Source organism: Protomyctophum bolini (assembly GCF_963924005.1).
Source record: "Protomyctophum bolini genome assembly, chromosome: 14".
NCBI classification, from domain to species: Eukaryota; Metazoa; Chordata; class Actinopteri; order Myctophiformes; family Myctophidae; genus Protomyctophum; species Protomyctophum bolini.
The window spans coordinates 38,045,290-38,061,766 of record NC_137875.1 but is presented as its reverse complement, the minus strand read 5'-3'; the positions used below and the strand labels follow the sequence as shown (position 1 = coordinate 38,061,766).

The 16,477-nt window shown below is 44.1% G+C and overlaps 1 protein-coding gene across 2 annotated transcripts in view; it reads right to left on the bottom strand.

Moving 5' to 3' along the window:
* sdccag8 (SHH signaling and ciliogenesis regulator sdccag8) overlaps positions 1-16,477 on the bottom strand; it is a 69,664-nt gene that overhangs the window by 10,344 nt on the left and 42,843 nt on the right. For both annotated transcript variants that reach the window (XM_080782336.1, XM_080782337.1), the window contains 2 exons: positions 14,233-14,341; positions 9,415-9,546 (listed from right to left, as the gene is read on the bottom strand). In XM_080782336.1, coding sequence (XP_080638462.1) covers positions 9,415-9,546; positions 14,233-14,341 — 241 coding nt within the window. The remainder of the gene's footprint in view (positions 1-9,414; positions 9,547-14,232; positions 14,342-16,477) is intronic.

Genomic DNA, 16,477 nt, shown 5'->3' with positions numbered 1-16,477 from the left:
AAGGACAGTGTCTCTCACACACACACACACACACACACACACACACACACACACACACACACACACACACACACACACACGCACGCACAAAGGAAATAATAGTATACAAAAGGATGATCCACCATTAGCAGTTGTGTGTTTTATCCGTACTTAAAGCCATACTTTCAGAAACAATCCTATAGATGGTGAACATTAACTTAACCCGTTTGTGTTTGAGCGTATGCGTGTGCATGTGTGTGTGTGTGTGTTTGTCTGTGTGCACGGCAGGAGCCCTAGGGGTGAAGAATGCAGGCAGACTGCCTCGGCTTGCCTGGTTAAAACAATACTGCCAGGGGCAGCGGGGATGCAGCTGCCCCGACACGCACGCACGCACACACAAACACACAATATCATCTCGCTCCTGATCTCAGCCCCACCATCAGTCACCCTCACACCCTAGCGCCCCTGCTCCAGCCTGGCTGGCACACAACAGCACTCGAGTGTGTGTGTGTGTGTGTGTGTGTGAGCGTGCCTGTGTGCATGTGTGTGTGTGCCTGACGGCCATGCCCCTCTCCCACTCCAGCAACCTGTCATGCCAGTTGTTGCCCTTGCTAACATGCATATTTGACATGGGGAACGGGATTGGTGACACCGAGGCTTCAGAGTGGCACTTTGGCATAAAGGAAAAGGGGAGCGCATCCCCGTCCCCCCTCCGTCACACATCACACGACGCTCAGACGTTCAAACGCACAACTTTTCCCTCTCATCGTTGCGTTTCATTGAAGCTCGTTTTGTTGATCCTCTCTCACAGTACTGTATACAGTACGTGCATTCGTTATTAGTTTCTGTTCATTATCCCATTTTGACCGGAGATCAGATTCTACAAAAAAATCAGTTTTCTGAAAAAGCTATGCTTCTATGTCAGTGGTTCTTCGATTTTTCAAAAATAGCAGACCTACAAGCTCGTAGCGCGCCACTCGGTGGCGCGCTATGAGCTTGTAGATCTGCTATTTTTCAATAGCTAAAGCATAACGTAATGCTAACACCAAAAGGGGTTATATACCGTCTCCATCTGAAATAGGTTAATAGCACCTAAATGCTGTAATCGTGTGACAAATGGCACAAATGGCGATCTATACAAGCTCAGAACGTATCTCATCACTTTGTAATTTGTAACAATTTGTTTTGTTTTGTTTTCTGCCAAAAATATAGGGACACCGGGTGGGAAAGGGATGGCTTCATTATACTGTACAACACCACTAATAATAGTCGATAATGTACAGTGTGTAATGCATAAGGAATAACGATCACATCTTAGGTTACTGTATTATCTTACACGTGGATTGTTTCGTCTGTGTGTTTGTTCCATTGTTACCAGAATGTACAGTAAAGGCATTCCGAGAAGATGCCCCTGCCAACTACAGTAGCCGCATCTATAAAAACCTTGGGTGTTTTTTTTGTGGAAAGTCTTCAAGGACCGCTTTGCTCATGAGCTATACTTCAAAAGGAGGAGGGGGCAAAAAACAAACATACAAAAAAAAAACATAATTTTAAGTATTTAAAAGATACACTTATCCTGTGCAACTTGCAAGGTCGGAGTATAAAGCACCGCGAACAATTCTTTTCCACGGAAGAAATTTAACATACTTTACTTCGACAATAACAACAAAAAACAATCTTAAAGCCTAGTAAAAGGATTTTTTTTCCCTGTAGAAAAAGCCTCACAGCCTTACAAACAAATTTGACGATGACGCCCCCTTTTTTTTGCGCGCGGCGTGGCGTTAACATGCGACTGTTAGCAGCTTTTCAGTCCAGCGGCGGTCTCTCTTTTTTTTTAGTGTTCCTTCAGACATTAAAACCTTTTTCTCTCCACAGCAGACGTTTTGCAGCCAGCACTTTAGTTTTGTCTTTAGTTGTACTTTTTTTTTTACAAAGTGCTGTTTCCAGAGTGTCAGCGAGTATATCACTATGCAGGATATTAAGAGATGTGACGCTCTCAGTTAGCGCTCCAGCTTGCATGCCTCTGGCCACTGCCTGACATCTGAGATGCAAATCTGTCTCTCTGTGTGTGTGTGTGTGTGTGTGTGTGTGTGTGTGTGTGTGTGTGTGTGTGTGTGTGTGTGTTGGAGCTGTAAAGCCACTGTTTGACAATGCTCTTTCAGCAGGCCGCCCTGCGGTCGCTCTGGGCTACAGAGGCCAGCTGGGCAACACAGAGAGAGAGAGGGAGAGAGAGAGAGAGAGAGAGGGGACGACAAGGGAGAGGGAGAGAGAGAGAAAGCGAGGTAAGGATTAAAGTCGAGGCAGGAGGGGACCATGACTCGTGAGCGCCATCCAGAGGTCAGTATGGCTATGCGGTTCTGTCACAACAAGACTGCAGTGGATTGATTCCTCCTTTCAAGGTACTGTACATAGCACCGTTTGTTTTCCCTATCTGAGAATCCTTAATGTGCTATCCTATTATGCCGTCAGAAAATAAATATTTCACCCCCCCCCCAAAAAAAGCAAGAAAAACGACACAAGCCAAAAACTGCAAAACCCCAAATTAATGTAAACTAAATGTAAAACGACAAACTATTCGTTTTTTTGAGGCATTTGAAAAATGTTTTTTTTTTTTCTTCTTTCTTTAAAGTTTAAAGTATACAACATAGTATTGTATCATGTACCGTAAGTGGTTTTTATATGTCCTGCATCATTCTCCTCTGATCAGCTACACGGTCACACCTGAGTGCGTACAAATGTAACTAAAGTTGGTGGTTATATTTTGTACACTCTTGGAGCTGTAAATGGATCAGTTCATTTGAGGATGTTTAACTGTGTAGGATGGAACCCCACTGTACCGCAGTGTCCTCCTCATTTGTCCTCATTTGTCCTCCTCATTTGTTTTTTGCAAGAATCGAACCTGGCACGGCACAGTGCCTTGACTATAGGGGCGAGAGCGCTAACCGTTACGCTACAAGAGGATGAAATAATTCCGAGAATAGTACTAGTAGGACAATAAAACTTGCACCACGGCACGCAAAAAAAAAATAAACAATGGCGGATTCTGTACTCGCCACGGCGGATAATGAAGAATACGTCATGGCGTAAAAAAATAGGTCGTGGCGAGTCGCCGCCATGGCGGATTCTGTACTCGCCATGGCGGATTCTGTACTCGCCACAGCGGATAATGAAGAATACGTCATGGCGTAAAAAAATAGGTCGTGGCGAGTCGTCGCCGCCACGAATTGATCTCGCTCCACCTGCCTCATCTTGCCTATATTACGGTAATCTTGTATACTGTACATTCTCACTGCGTGAATAAAAGTCTTACATGAGTGATAAAAGGCTTGTTATAAAAAGGAAATTAATTATACTTTGTTATTGGTATTGACTACATACATACAATAATAATTCAAAAGAGGAAAAACACCAATATGCTAAAATACGTTGGTATAGGACCTGATGCTGAGGAAGGTTTCCCAATCCAATATGTATGACTTGATATATGTTATAGTGTAACGACTGACACCTGTACAGTGTAACGACTGACACCTGTACAGTGTAACGACTGACACCTGTACAGTGTAACGACTGACACCTGTACAGTGTAACGACTAACACCTGTACAGTGTAACGACTGACACCTGTACAGTGTAACGACTGACACCTGTACAGTGTAACGACTGACACCTGTACAGTGTAACGACTGACACCTGTACAGTGTAACGACTGACACCTGTACAGTGTAACGACTAACACCTGTACAGTGTCATTACCCTCACCGGTGTTCTCTCTTCCCTATTTTTGTTCTATTGTTCTATTTGTTCTATTTCCCTATATTTGTTTAGATCACAGATACAGATACATGCTCGTGCATGAGACGCACACACAAGCACACGCACACACACAGACACACACACACACACACACACACACACACGAAACAAATGAAAGCCCCTCCCTTTATCCTCTCGTGAAGCCTCTGCCAACTTAATTTGCAAATGAAAAGTTTTGTGGGGATCGTCTTCTTGCTCCGGGGGCATGGCATGGCAGCACACTGTGTGTGTTGGGAGGGTGGAGGGGTTGGACAGAGGGTGTGTGTGTGTGTGTGTGTGTGTGGCAGAGGCCCAGATGAAGCAGCCCTCGCCCGGGGGCCCGCTGTCCGCCCCGCGGCAGCAGCAAGCCTGTTCCTTCTTCCCTGGACCGCCGCAGCCATTTGTTCCATTAACCCATTTTGGACCGGGAAGCCCTTTGTGGTGTTTTTTTTTAAACATTGTTATAATTTAGCTATTGAAAAATAGCAGATCTACAAGCTACGAGCTTGTATAGGTCTGCTATTTTTGAAAAATCGGAACGGCGACACTAGGGAAATCAGCTTGATTTATTTTTACCCGGGGCGAGTCGATCGCCAAGCTATATATTGGAATATTTAATTTTTTCTGTTTTTAACTCAAATCTTTGCTTCTAGGGGGGGGGGGGTCCCTGGAACTACATATTTTCAGATGGGGGTCGGCGGCCAAATACAAATATAGTTTCTGGGGGTCCTTGACACGAAATATTGAGAACCACTGATGGTTTAAAAAAAAACTAAATCATTCTTTTAAATTTCAACATCAGGCCTAAATGTGTTAAACAATCTCCTGGAGCCTCTGGTATACACGCACTCACACACTCTCTGTCACACACTCACACACACACACACACACACACACACAGGCAGGCATACATACTCCCCAACAACTGTTTGCGTAGCTCGCGCCACACATGGTCCTCTTCTATCCATCCTCCGCCCCCTCCCTCCGCTCATCCAGACGCATGCACCATCTTTCTTCATGGGGGCCATATGGCCCAGTGAAGCCTGTGGATCTCGCAGCACATCTGCGTATATGTTGCTGCTCTCCGTAAAAAGCACTACTGAGGGAGCGCACACACACACGCGCACGCACGCACGGTCGCACGCACGCACACACTGCTGTCGCCATGCGCTTTCAAGCGAGTGTTATGTTGGTCTGTCATTGTGAGTGAGCGTGTGCGTATTTTTGTGCAATGTGTGTATACTGTATATTACAATATGACCTATGTATGTGCTTATGTGTGTGGTGGTAATTGGTAAATGCATGTCTGTGAACAGCTGTGGGGTGAGAAGAGGTTGCGTGGTGTTCCGATGCAGAAAGCAAAGGGGGTTGGAGGGAGGAGAGGGGAGAGGAGAGGAGGTGTAGAGATGCAGAAAGCAAAGGGGGTTGGAGGGGGAGGAGAGGAGAGGAGAGGAGAGGAGAGGAGAGGAGAGGAGAGGAGAGGAGAGGAGAGGAGAGGAGAGGAGAGGAGAGGAGCAGAAAGCAAAGGGGGTTGGAGGGGAGGAGAGGAGAGGAGAGGAGGAGGTGTAGAGATGCAGAAAGCAAAGGGGGTTGGAGGAGAGGAGAGGCAGAAAGTAAATGAGGAAACTAAAGTGATCGCATCCTACAGCATGGCGAAAGACAGAGGGAAAGACATCTCTTTGGCTGCATGGTCGCAAATGAATGAAAAAAGACCTTCTCCACTATAAGCTTCTACAAAAACAGTTATCTTTGCTCCTTTCTCCGTATTGTCCGAGGACCAAAACGTGGATCTTTCAGTTGCCTGACTCTGAAGAGGTCCTATAATGCTACTGGCCAAGTTGGTTCTAGAATCCCTACGATTTAAGATACCCTGAAACATGCAGTGCATTTTATTTACTATAGTGTGTACAAGACAACACAGGATATATATTTAGTTATATTTAGCTTAAAATTGGTTAATAGTGTCCCCCTGTTATGTGGTTGGCGGATTTGAATGGCTCTTAGAAAAAAACTAAGCTATAGTGGTATAGCTGTATATTCTACTTAAGTCTGATTTTAAAGATACAAAAGCTATTATTTTTCTCAAAGCTCAATGAGCATTCACTGCCTATAGTGCCTATACTATAAGTATATGATAATAACAATTTAGCCTCCTTTTGTCAAGATAACCAAGTAGAACATTTGCAGTTCCTAAAGTCAAGATCTTTGCAGCATTGCTTAGTACAAACAAATTACCGTTAAAATCTGATTTGGTTTACTATGTAAAACAGTGCTTTGGCCAAACTGCAAGAGCAAGCATATAATCTCCTCAGCATCAATTACAGTATTTATGTCTAAAATGTGACCAGCTTGGCTCATTTTCATTTGATTGCAAACAAACCGCCTTTGTGGATATATTTATATATATATCATTTGTCATGATTCTTTTTTTTTTTATGTTTTGCTATTGATAGCATACTGTACACATTCTATATACCGAACGATAAGAAGATCAAAAACAATCTTGTTCAAATGTTTTGTGTTAATATTAAGGACTTTCATCACGCAGACCACAATGAAACCCACACAACATCTTGTTACAGCAAATGTTTAAACTACTGAGAATTTGACTTAACTATACTGCGAATTTGACTTGTTTGTATAGGTTGTTTTTTTTTATTATTATTTATGTGACCTTTTTGACAAATTATGACACTAAAAAAACATTCTAAACAACTATAAATAAATAAATAAAAGCTGCACGTGGGCCTGTGGCCGTGGCTCAGCGGTCCAGGCACCTTGGCTGGCAATCCAGTCTGGCAGTGTTTGGCCGCGGGTTCGACTCCCGATCCCGACGGCCTTCACCGCATGTCACACCCCCCCCATCTCCTGTCAGCCCACCTTCAATCCCTCTACAAAAATAATTAAAAAAAACGTCGAGAAAAAATAAAAAATAAAATAAAAAGCTGCACTGAAGGCAGATGAATATTGAATAGAAAATCAAACTATTTTTGTACTTTTGTAATCGCCAAGTAGAATGTTATATAGGTGCCGCTGAACTAAGGCTAAAACATATATACTATTAACTATTATTCGATCCGATCTACTGTATATCGTTCACAGTATACGAGGCGCTTTGTCTCTTCTCTAACCTCACTCCTCCCTCTCTCTCCTCCCCCCCCCCCACCCCCCCTCCTCATCTCCAGGCAGAAGAAGAGCCACAGAAATAGTGAAATAAATAAATAAGTAGCACCAAAAAAAAAAAAAACGTTGTGTGTGTGCTAACGAAACCCCTGTGTAGCTTTGGCAATCGGCTCGCCCGGGTAAAAATAAATCAAGCTGATTTTCCAAATGTTGTTTTGTTTGCCGGCGCGCTGTCGTCGCTGTCGTTCTTCTTCTTCTTCTTCGCAGCACAGATTGTGCGGGCCGACGGAGAGGCTGTGGGGTGGGGCGTGGCGCTGGATCACGGATGGCGGCGCGGGGCGGCGGGGAGGCGGGCCCCGTTTGCAACCAGCTTGTTAACACGTACACCTTAACCCCCGAGCGCCGGGGCAGAGGGGCCCCCTGTCGAGTGTGTGTGTGCACACGGGGCCCGACGGGGACCGAATACATGCATGCATGTATGTATGTACACACACACACACACACACACACACACGCACACGCGCGCGACTATATGCCGAGGACTTGGGAAAACAGACGCTCAATGTACAATGTGTCAAAAGATACTGTCTAGACTAGAGAGACTAGCAGAATTGTGTACGCAGGTAAGAAGACACACACACACACACACACACACACACACACACACACACAATTTTAGTTGCGGCATAGCCACATAATACAGAGTCAAAGTCAAATGTCGGGCCATTTTGTGAATCACTTCCACACGCACACACACACGTGCACGTGCACACACACACACACACACACACAAAACTCTACTAATACGTTCCACACAACAATGGCTATCAAACAACACTGCCAGCGCACGATTCTTTTTTTACATCATGAAATACAAAAAATGTCATCAAGCGGTTCACAGGCCCCAGTAGAGACAAAGCGTGTGTGTGTATACCTATACCGTGTACGTGTGTGTGTGTGTGTGTGTGTGTGTGTGTGTGTGTGTGTGTTGAGCTGAAGTCAGGAGGGGCTTTTTAAAATATCTGGAGGCTTCATCAACCAAGAAGAGATGTGTCAAAAGCAGAAAATAAAAAACCCAAGTAAAATGCCAAGAGTGATTATCTCGTAGCTCAGTTGGGAGAAGGAGGGTGGAAGTCGGGGTGCCAACTTCCCAGCCAATACACTTTTGGCAACCAGAGGCCTGCGCTGCCAAAGCGCCACAGAAAACGCGACGCTGCAAACTACCCCGGCACACGCGCCGCAACGCGCGTGCGCGCACACACACACACACGCGCCAGTATACAACATACTGTGTATGCGTGAAAACATACAGAATATTCATCGCTTACACTCTCCCAGACAACTTACTTTTTGTCTCTTCCGAGCCCCCCACCCCACACACACACAAACACATGTACACACACACACACACGTACACACACACGGACGCACATAGGAGGCAGCTGTGACTGAGTAAAACTTAGTTTTTCTTGGCATGGGCTCCCAGTGACAGGTTAACGCCAGTGGGCGGGAGACAATATGTACTGTTAGGGATGGAAAGGGGGAGAGCAGGTTGAGGCTGTGTGTGTTTGAAGGAGGGTATAGCAGTCTGTGTGTGTGTGCGTGCGCGTGTTTAATGCAGGATAAGTTGTTAAATATCAAGTGAGTATTTATGTGTGTGTGTGTGTGTGTGTGTGTGTGTGTTTGTGTGTGTGTACATACATGTGCGTGCGTGCGTGCGTATACGTCTGTGTGCTCGCGCGCACGAGCGTGTGTGTGTGTGTGTGTGTGTGTGACGCAGCAGGGAGCACAGGGCAACGACACCCACTCACTTTGCGCCCACATTGGCAGTGCCAGGCTGTATGCCAGGAGACCCCGTGGAGTCACACACTGACTGGGGACGAGAAGAGGAGGAGAGGCCCCCCACGTTACACACACACACACACACACACACACACACACACACACACACAGACCTACACATCCACTTAGCTTGAGCCAGCCAAGGATGAAACCAATATGGCGAAAAATACACTCAGTTCTACTTTAGAATTAGCATCCAATCCATGCTATACTTGGACTATGTATATAGTATCATCAGTTCTAGTATCACCGGATACGATATTTTCCCGACCCAATCACAACACTTGTTTCATTCGTGAATGAGAATGTAAACTGATTTGTAAAAGCATATCATCGTCATTTCCTTGGGCGATATATACTTCCGCTAAAATCACGCAACTTCCGCCACCAAACAAATGATATGTCTTTTCAGCGTATATAGGTCTTGCCCAGGGTGGTATCATCATCGGGGGTTTAAATGATCGTACAAATTATGTTATTATTAATATTGTTATGTTCCATTATCAGTTCCATTGACAGCCAATCACATCTTTCAGCCCTTCCATAACCAACAAATGATAAATACTCAGAACCTCAGAATAACAGAACTTGTGAGTAAGTCTGACAGTGTGCGTGCGTGCGTGTGTGTGCGTGTGTGTGTGTGTGTGTGTGTGTGCGTGTGTGCGTGCAACCGTACCGGTCCTTCATGCGCTGGTGCATGCGGCCATGCTGAACACACTGTTCCTCCATGTCAGAGCAGCGAGCTGTCAGTCTCTCCACTGTCTCCTCTAGGTGGCGCTGCTCCAGGGTCAACACCTCGCGCTCACTCCTATACACACACACACACACACACACACACACACGTTTAACAAGCAATGCAAAGTATGTATCGAGAAGAATTATTACATGCAACAACTTCTGAATCTGAAGTTGTTTTACTTCAGCGCTACAAAAGCTCAAAACCAAATACCTAAAAGAAAATATATTTCTTATAACTAAAGTGTTTTTTTACACCAATAAAATAACATAATGTGATTATTACCCCGCAACATAAATAACACAGAAATTTTACTGTGTAGAACCAGTGGTGACCTAGAGATGAACACAATTATCAAATCGGGGGTCGACTGTAGTCTAACCTTGAAAATGAAAAAGCCGCAATTACGCAACACGGGTAAGAAGTCAGTGATGTTAGACAGCCTGGTGTCGTGGAATTCTGGCTCAATCGGTAATTGACGAGGCAATATATGAGTCAAGACAATATTCTAGGTAGTGATGGTTATGATATCATGGAGAGAAGTACAATTACACTCACACCATAGTCCTGCCAACAAGCACAGGGATCAGACAATGGCTCAATCATGCAGCCGCTTCAAGGACAAGCCGAAACATAACAATAGCTATATCTGGCCTGGCACGATTTTGGGCAGGAACCCCTTTTTGGTGTTTTAAACATTATGTTATAATTGAGCTTTTGAAAAATAGCAGATCTACATGCTCATAACGCGCCACCGAGTGGCGCGCTACGAGCTTGTAGGTCTGCTATTTTTGAAAAATCGTGAAAATGTGGTGCAAATCTTTGAATATGTATTCTTTCAGAGCGAACGTTTTTAACGACAAATCTTTGCTTCTGGGAGGTTCCTGGAACTACATATTTTCAGATGGGGGTCGGCGGGCAAATACATATATTTCTGGGGGTCCATGACATGACAATGTTTGAAAACTACGGTCATAGAAACATGGGTTTTTTTCAGAAAACTGTCAGGATTTAGAAGACATTTTGTGGAATCGACTTCAGGTCAAAATGGGCTAGTGGAGACAACTTGGCTGCTACAGCTACAGGCTACCAAATAACACGTCATATGATCATAATGTATTATATGGTGAAGTGATGGTAAAATATAAAAGTTACTGCAAACCACAACAACATGTATAATTCTTCTGCACTGGCCTGCTTTAGCCCATTTTGGACTGAGGTCAATAAAAAAATAGAAAAACCAATGTTTCTATGTCAGTGGGTGTTCAACCTTTTTCATGTCAAGGACCCCCAGAATTATCTCTATTGGGCTAGCTAAACGTGGTCTAAAACACAACGATGGAACAGAGCATTAATATACTGTTTGCTCTGACTGTCTCTCGGTCTGAGCTTTGAGCTGAGCTGAGCTGAGCTGAGGTCCAGCAGGACTTTAGCCGCTACAGTGGGCAGGCAGGGAGAGAAGTCCAGCAGCTCAAACAGCTCCAGGCCCTCCCCAACACACTATCACACCACACTCATAAACCAACATACAGTAAAACACACACACACACAGCAGATGTAAGAGCTCTGTGTGTGTGTGTGTGTGTGTGTGTGTGTGTGTGTGTGTGTGTGTGTGTGTGTGTGTGTGTGTGTGTGTGCGTGCGTGTGTTACTCGACACTAATAGCTGGGTACAAATTCATGATGTTGTGCTAGTGTGTATTTTGTACCGCTGAGTGTGTCCATAATCAAGCACAGTGGGTGTGCGTCGTCGTGCGCAGATTGCATTGCATGTCGTGTTTGTTTGTGTGCGCACACGGCCCATGTAGTACCGTATGTGTGTATTTTTGAGCCTATATTAAGCAAGAACACGGACATGGTGTGTGTGTGTGTGTGTGTGTGTGTGTGTGTGTGTGTGTGTCCTATGGCCGGTGAGGCCAGGGCGGTCTGGCAGGGCCAGATTGGGGTCCGTCATGTGACTAATGTGCAGCACAGCTCCAACAGCTGACAGGACACTGGGCACAGGGTCACACACACACACACACACACACACACACAGTCACACACACACACACACACACACACACACACACAGTCACACACACACACACACACACGAGGGCAGCCCAGATGGAGAGCAGGGCGGCCCCGCTGTGACTACTGTAGCATCAGGTTAACAAGAAAACAGGTCAGAGAGGAAAACAGAGTGTGTCCACTGACTCCCCACTGTACTCGGCAGCACGCACGCACACACGCGCACGCACGCACACTCGCACGCGCACACGCACACACACACACACACACACACACACACACAACTCCAGTCCGCCTGCATGGATGGCTTTTCATGTTCCAGAACAAAATGATCACATATGGGGAGGCATGGATCCGATCTGAATGGAATCGTTTGCACCACACACACACACACACACACATGCGCGCGCACACACACACACACACACACACACACACACACACACACACACACACACACACACACACACACTCACACACACACACACACACACACAGATGCGTGTGGTTTGACTGGAATTGTCGTTAACCGCTGAAAGGGGGAATTTTACTTTAACCCATTCAAAAAACCAAAAAAAAAAAAAATAATTCTGAAAGAATATACTGTATATTCAAAGATTTGTGCCGCATTTTCACGATTGTTCAATAATAGCAGACCTACAAGCTCATAGCGCGCTCGCGCGCGAATTAACCTGTTTTCCGGTGTATTTCATTCGATAATCCCATGATCAACCAATTAAAAAAAAGAAAATCTGCATGCACGCCGTATTTTTGAAGAAATCGCTTCTGGAAAAATAAAAACAATAAAACGTATAACATTATTGTCTGCTGTGTTGCTTTTCCACGTGTACACTGTAGAACTTTATAGAGGTGACTAAAGAGCACAAAGTATGTTTCTGAACGTGCCAAGTATCGCAAGACTGTCCACCGTTTCCTTGTCTTGACCTGCCACTGTTGTGATCCTCAATAAAATCATGTACATGTATGTGTGCTGTGCACATCGGAAAGAAAGTATTCAGAAAACACCCTGTTCTCAACTCAAAGGTCTCAATGGTTCATAAATAGCGTTCAGACGACTCCATCCACTGCCATGTATTTAACCCATTTAGACCTGGGAACGATTCTATGAATGTCTTCTACATCCATGACAGTTTTCTGAAAAAGCCATGTTTATACGTCAGTGGTTCTTCAGTGATTTTTCAAAAATAGCAGACCTGCGAGCTCGTAGTATGAGCTTGTAGATCTGCTATTTTTCAATAGCTAAAGTATGACATGATGCTTAAAATACCAAAAGGGGGTCTCGCCCCAAATCATGGGTTATAAGACTGGTGTGCGTAATCTGCGTATAGCATCCTATCCATGGCATCAACGGCTTCCTTTCCTTCAGAAAGAGCTTCCTCACATTTAACCCACAGTGAAAACAATCTGGAAAAATCACATGATGCTACGCAGTACACACCTGTCCCAGTAGGTGTGCAGAAGGACCCTTTTCACAATGACTGGATGTAGAAAATTAATCTAAGCTGATTAACTGTGTGTATGTTAAGTAGATCAGACAAATAATGTAACAAATGAGTCATTAAAGATGTGAAGAGTTAAGGCCGAAGCAGACATACTTCAAGCAGACACATTGTTTTGGCTTTGCTAGGTCACTCCTCTGAAACAGGTTGATGGCTACAAGTATTTGGGTTCATATATCTTCTTCCCAACATTTTGCGGGGAATTCCTAAAACACCTCTTGGCCCCACCCAAGTACTCAAATGCTAATCAGGTTTCTTTTGTTTTCACCTAGCCAGGTAGGTATAAAATATGCCACCACCAGCTAAGAAGGTCTTCATCCAGAGAAAGCTAAGCACGGGCCCCCATGAGGATTATGAAAACTGTTCGTCCCTGCTAGGAAGGGTATGGCCTGGTCAGCCTGCAATGACATGCATAAGATTTGGTCAGCCCAGCTTAGTAAAATGTTCAAAGTAAAAATATTTAGGACGACCGTCGAGTCGATTCTACTCTATGGCTTCGAGACTCCGAGTCTCTAATTTCAAAGAAATTAGAGAAACGTCTGGATGGCACTTACACCCGCCTTCTAATTAGAGCGCAAAATATCTCTTGGAAGAGCCACCCATCGACTGATCTAATATATGCAGGGCTTAAAGCCAAAAAGAATCCCAAGACTGAAAATGTTTTTTTGCAAATCTACACTGATGCCATTAAATGACCCCTATGAAATCCTCAGGACTGAAATCAGTCCCCAGGACTGAGAGCTTTAAGCCCTGTATATGGCAACCTTCCCCCGTGTTTCTTCACTAGTCCGATCCAGAAGAACACAGTTTTGCTGCTCACCGCTTCACCTCCAAATGTTGAATGAAGCATTGTAAAGCGCTTTGAGCACTTGGAAAGGCGCTATAAAAATGCAATTCATTATTATTATTATTATTACCCGAGTACACCTATGTATCCCTTTCTGAGCGACTACAAAACCAAACGGACAGCAGTTAATTCATGGAGAGTCATGGAACACATGCTGTCCACTTTGTCTGTCGCTAGAATCTCTGAGAGACAAATTATGCCATTTTAAGCACCTAGTCCTAGAGTATCAAACTCTGGGTAAAACAAACACCGCTCCAGCTGTGTGTACAGAGCGGAGCCACATAAATAAATAACTTTGTTTGGAGTATGTTGCCAGCTTTGGGAAAGCGTGGGGAGAGTAAAACAAATCACGCTGTAAAGAATATGACCGTGGTGGTGACCTGTTTTCTTCTGTGTGATCCTCCAGCTTGCCTCCCAGCATGCAACACTCTTCCTTCAGCTTCCTGATCAGGGAATTCTGGGAGCTCAGCAGACCCTCGATCTCTTCAACTGCAAGGGATCATGGGAAGAGGTCAGAGGTCGTGTTGTGTACAGTCTGCAATACTTTCAAACAGTTAATGAAGTCACTTATTAGACTAGTGGATCATGCCTGGATTTCAGAAAGAAATACATGTTAAAAACGACACATTAATTATAAATGTGAATTGTGGCTTCCATAAATTACGAGAGTAAAAACCCACATTCTCTGGTATTTATATAAATCTTTAGTTACTCACAGATTATTTCATGATTCAAAATTATCTCTGTAATGGCGATTTGGACGGTGTTCAGGTACCCAAAAAAAGATATGTCTGAGGTTTTGCTTTGTTACCAAGAATAAATAGAAATGTGTAACAAACAAACAAACTCGTAGCTAATTAAAAGCTAAAATAAATAAATAACAACAACTGCCAAATTTTGCTTCATGGTGAAACATCACGGCAACAAAAGTTTACTGTGGTTTTTGGCCAGAGAGAGCACCAATCTAACGTCACACACACACACACACACACACACACCATAAGGCCACATCAGTCATTTACACTGGACAGAAAAGTGTCATCGAAAAAATGTATACATCCAAATATCCTTGCCAAACGGCAGACACATATGTTTGCTCTTTTGAATGTTTTCCAAAAAAAGATGCCTTTGTAGACATTTTACCATACAAATGAAAACTGTTCAAAAAGGACACAGGCATGCAGAGAAAAAGAGAGAGGGATGAAAAAGACAAGACAAGCGGGTTGCTGTTGAAAGCAAACCGCCGTCGCTCTGCTAGGTTTCCAACCTCATCACCGCCGCCACCACGTCCCTGGTTTTCGCACGCGGGGGCCTCTTTCTGAACAATCCAACACTGGGGTGCTTTCATCGTGCCTTTGAAATGGTCCACGTTCAGTCTCTACCCAACATATGTCTGTTCTTTTAACCCACTTAGGCCCGACGTCTTCAAAAATACTGACAGTTTTCTGAAATACCTTTTCTTTTCGTTTTCTATGTTCAGAGGTGCTCAATATTTCATGTCAAGGAGCACAAACATTATATGTTATTGGCCAGACCTCCATCTGAAAATATGTTGTTCCATGATAGGGACCTCCCCGGGAGCAAAGATTTGAGTTAAAATGTTCACTCTGTAATAAATATACAGGTATACTCAAAGATTTGAGGCACATTTTTTCACGATTTTCCGAAAAATAGCAGACGTATACAAGCTTGTAGCGCGGCACCCTATGAGCTTGTAGATCTGCTATTTTTTTTTTCAATAGCTAAAGCATAACATAATAGCTTTAAAAACACCAAAAGGGGTTCCCGCCCAGAATGGGTTAAAATACAATGGCAGCCGTTTACAATTGGGGCGAAAGCATGCACCTGCTCCGGCATTCTGCTGCAGTCGACGAAAAAAAAATATACAAAAAAAATAAGAGGACTTTGAAAGTAAGTATATACCTCAGACTTTTTTGTGCACTGCACGTTGTGTGTGTGTGTGTGTGTGTGTGTGTGTGTGTGTGTGTGTGTGTGTATGTGTGTGTGTGTGTGTGTGTGTGTGTGTGTGTGTGTGTGTGTGTGTGTGTGTGTGTGTGTGTGTGAGGCAGAAGAAAGAGTATCGGATGGTGGCTGAGGGGAAAGGGAAAGAAATATTGCTACGATCACAGGAAACAACATTGTCTGGGCAACAACTCTCAGAACCTCCTAGTCTCCTCACTATAGGATGCTGTGATGTTGACGAGCATAGGAAAACGTAGAAAAAGACCCTACACAGTTACGTTTTAAACCCATTTTAAAACCCTGTATATACTTTGTTATACATCGTGTAGAGAAAAAAAGAGCCAATCTCGCAACACGCGTCGAGCAAATCGACTTTTCGACCTTTGTCGCATAATCCTACCCACGCTTTGCAAGCGCTTTCTCAATCACGCAGTGAGATATAGGATTCTTTGTTCTTTCTGTACTGGGATTGTGTTTTTTACTCCCAGTAACTCCTCATTTAAGCCATTCTGTGCGCGTGAAAATGTGGCGCAAATCTTTGAATATATATTCTTTCAGAGCAAAAGTTTTTGCTCAGTTAAAGGTATATTCAACTCACTTATTTTTTTGTTTTGTTGTGATAATCCTCTCTACTATAGAGTGTGCTGACCATATAAGGAGTTC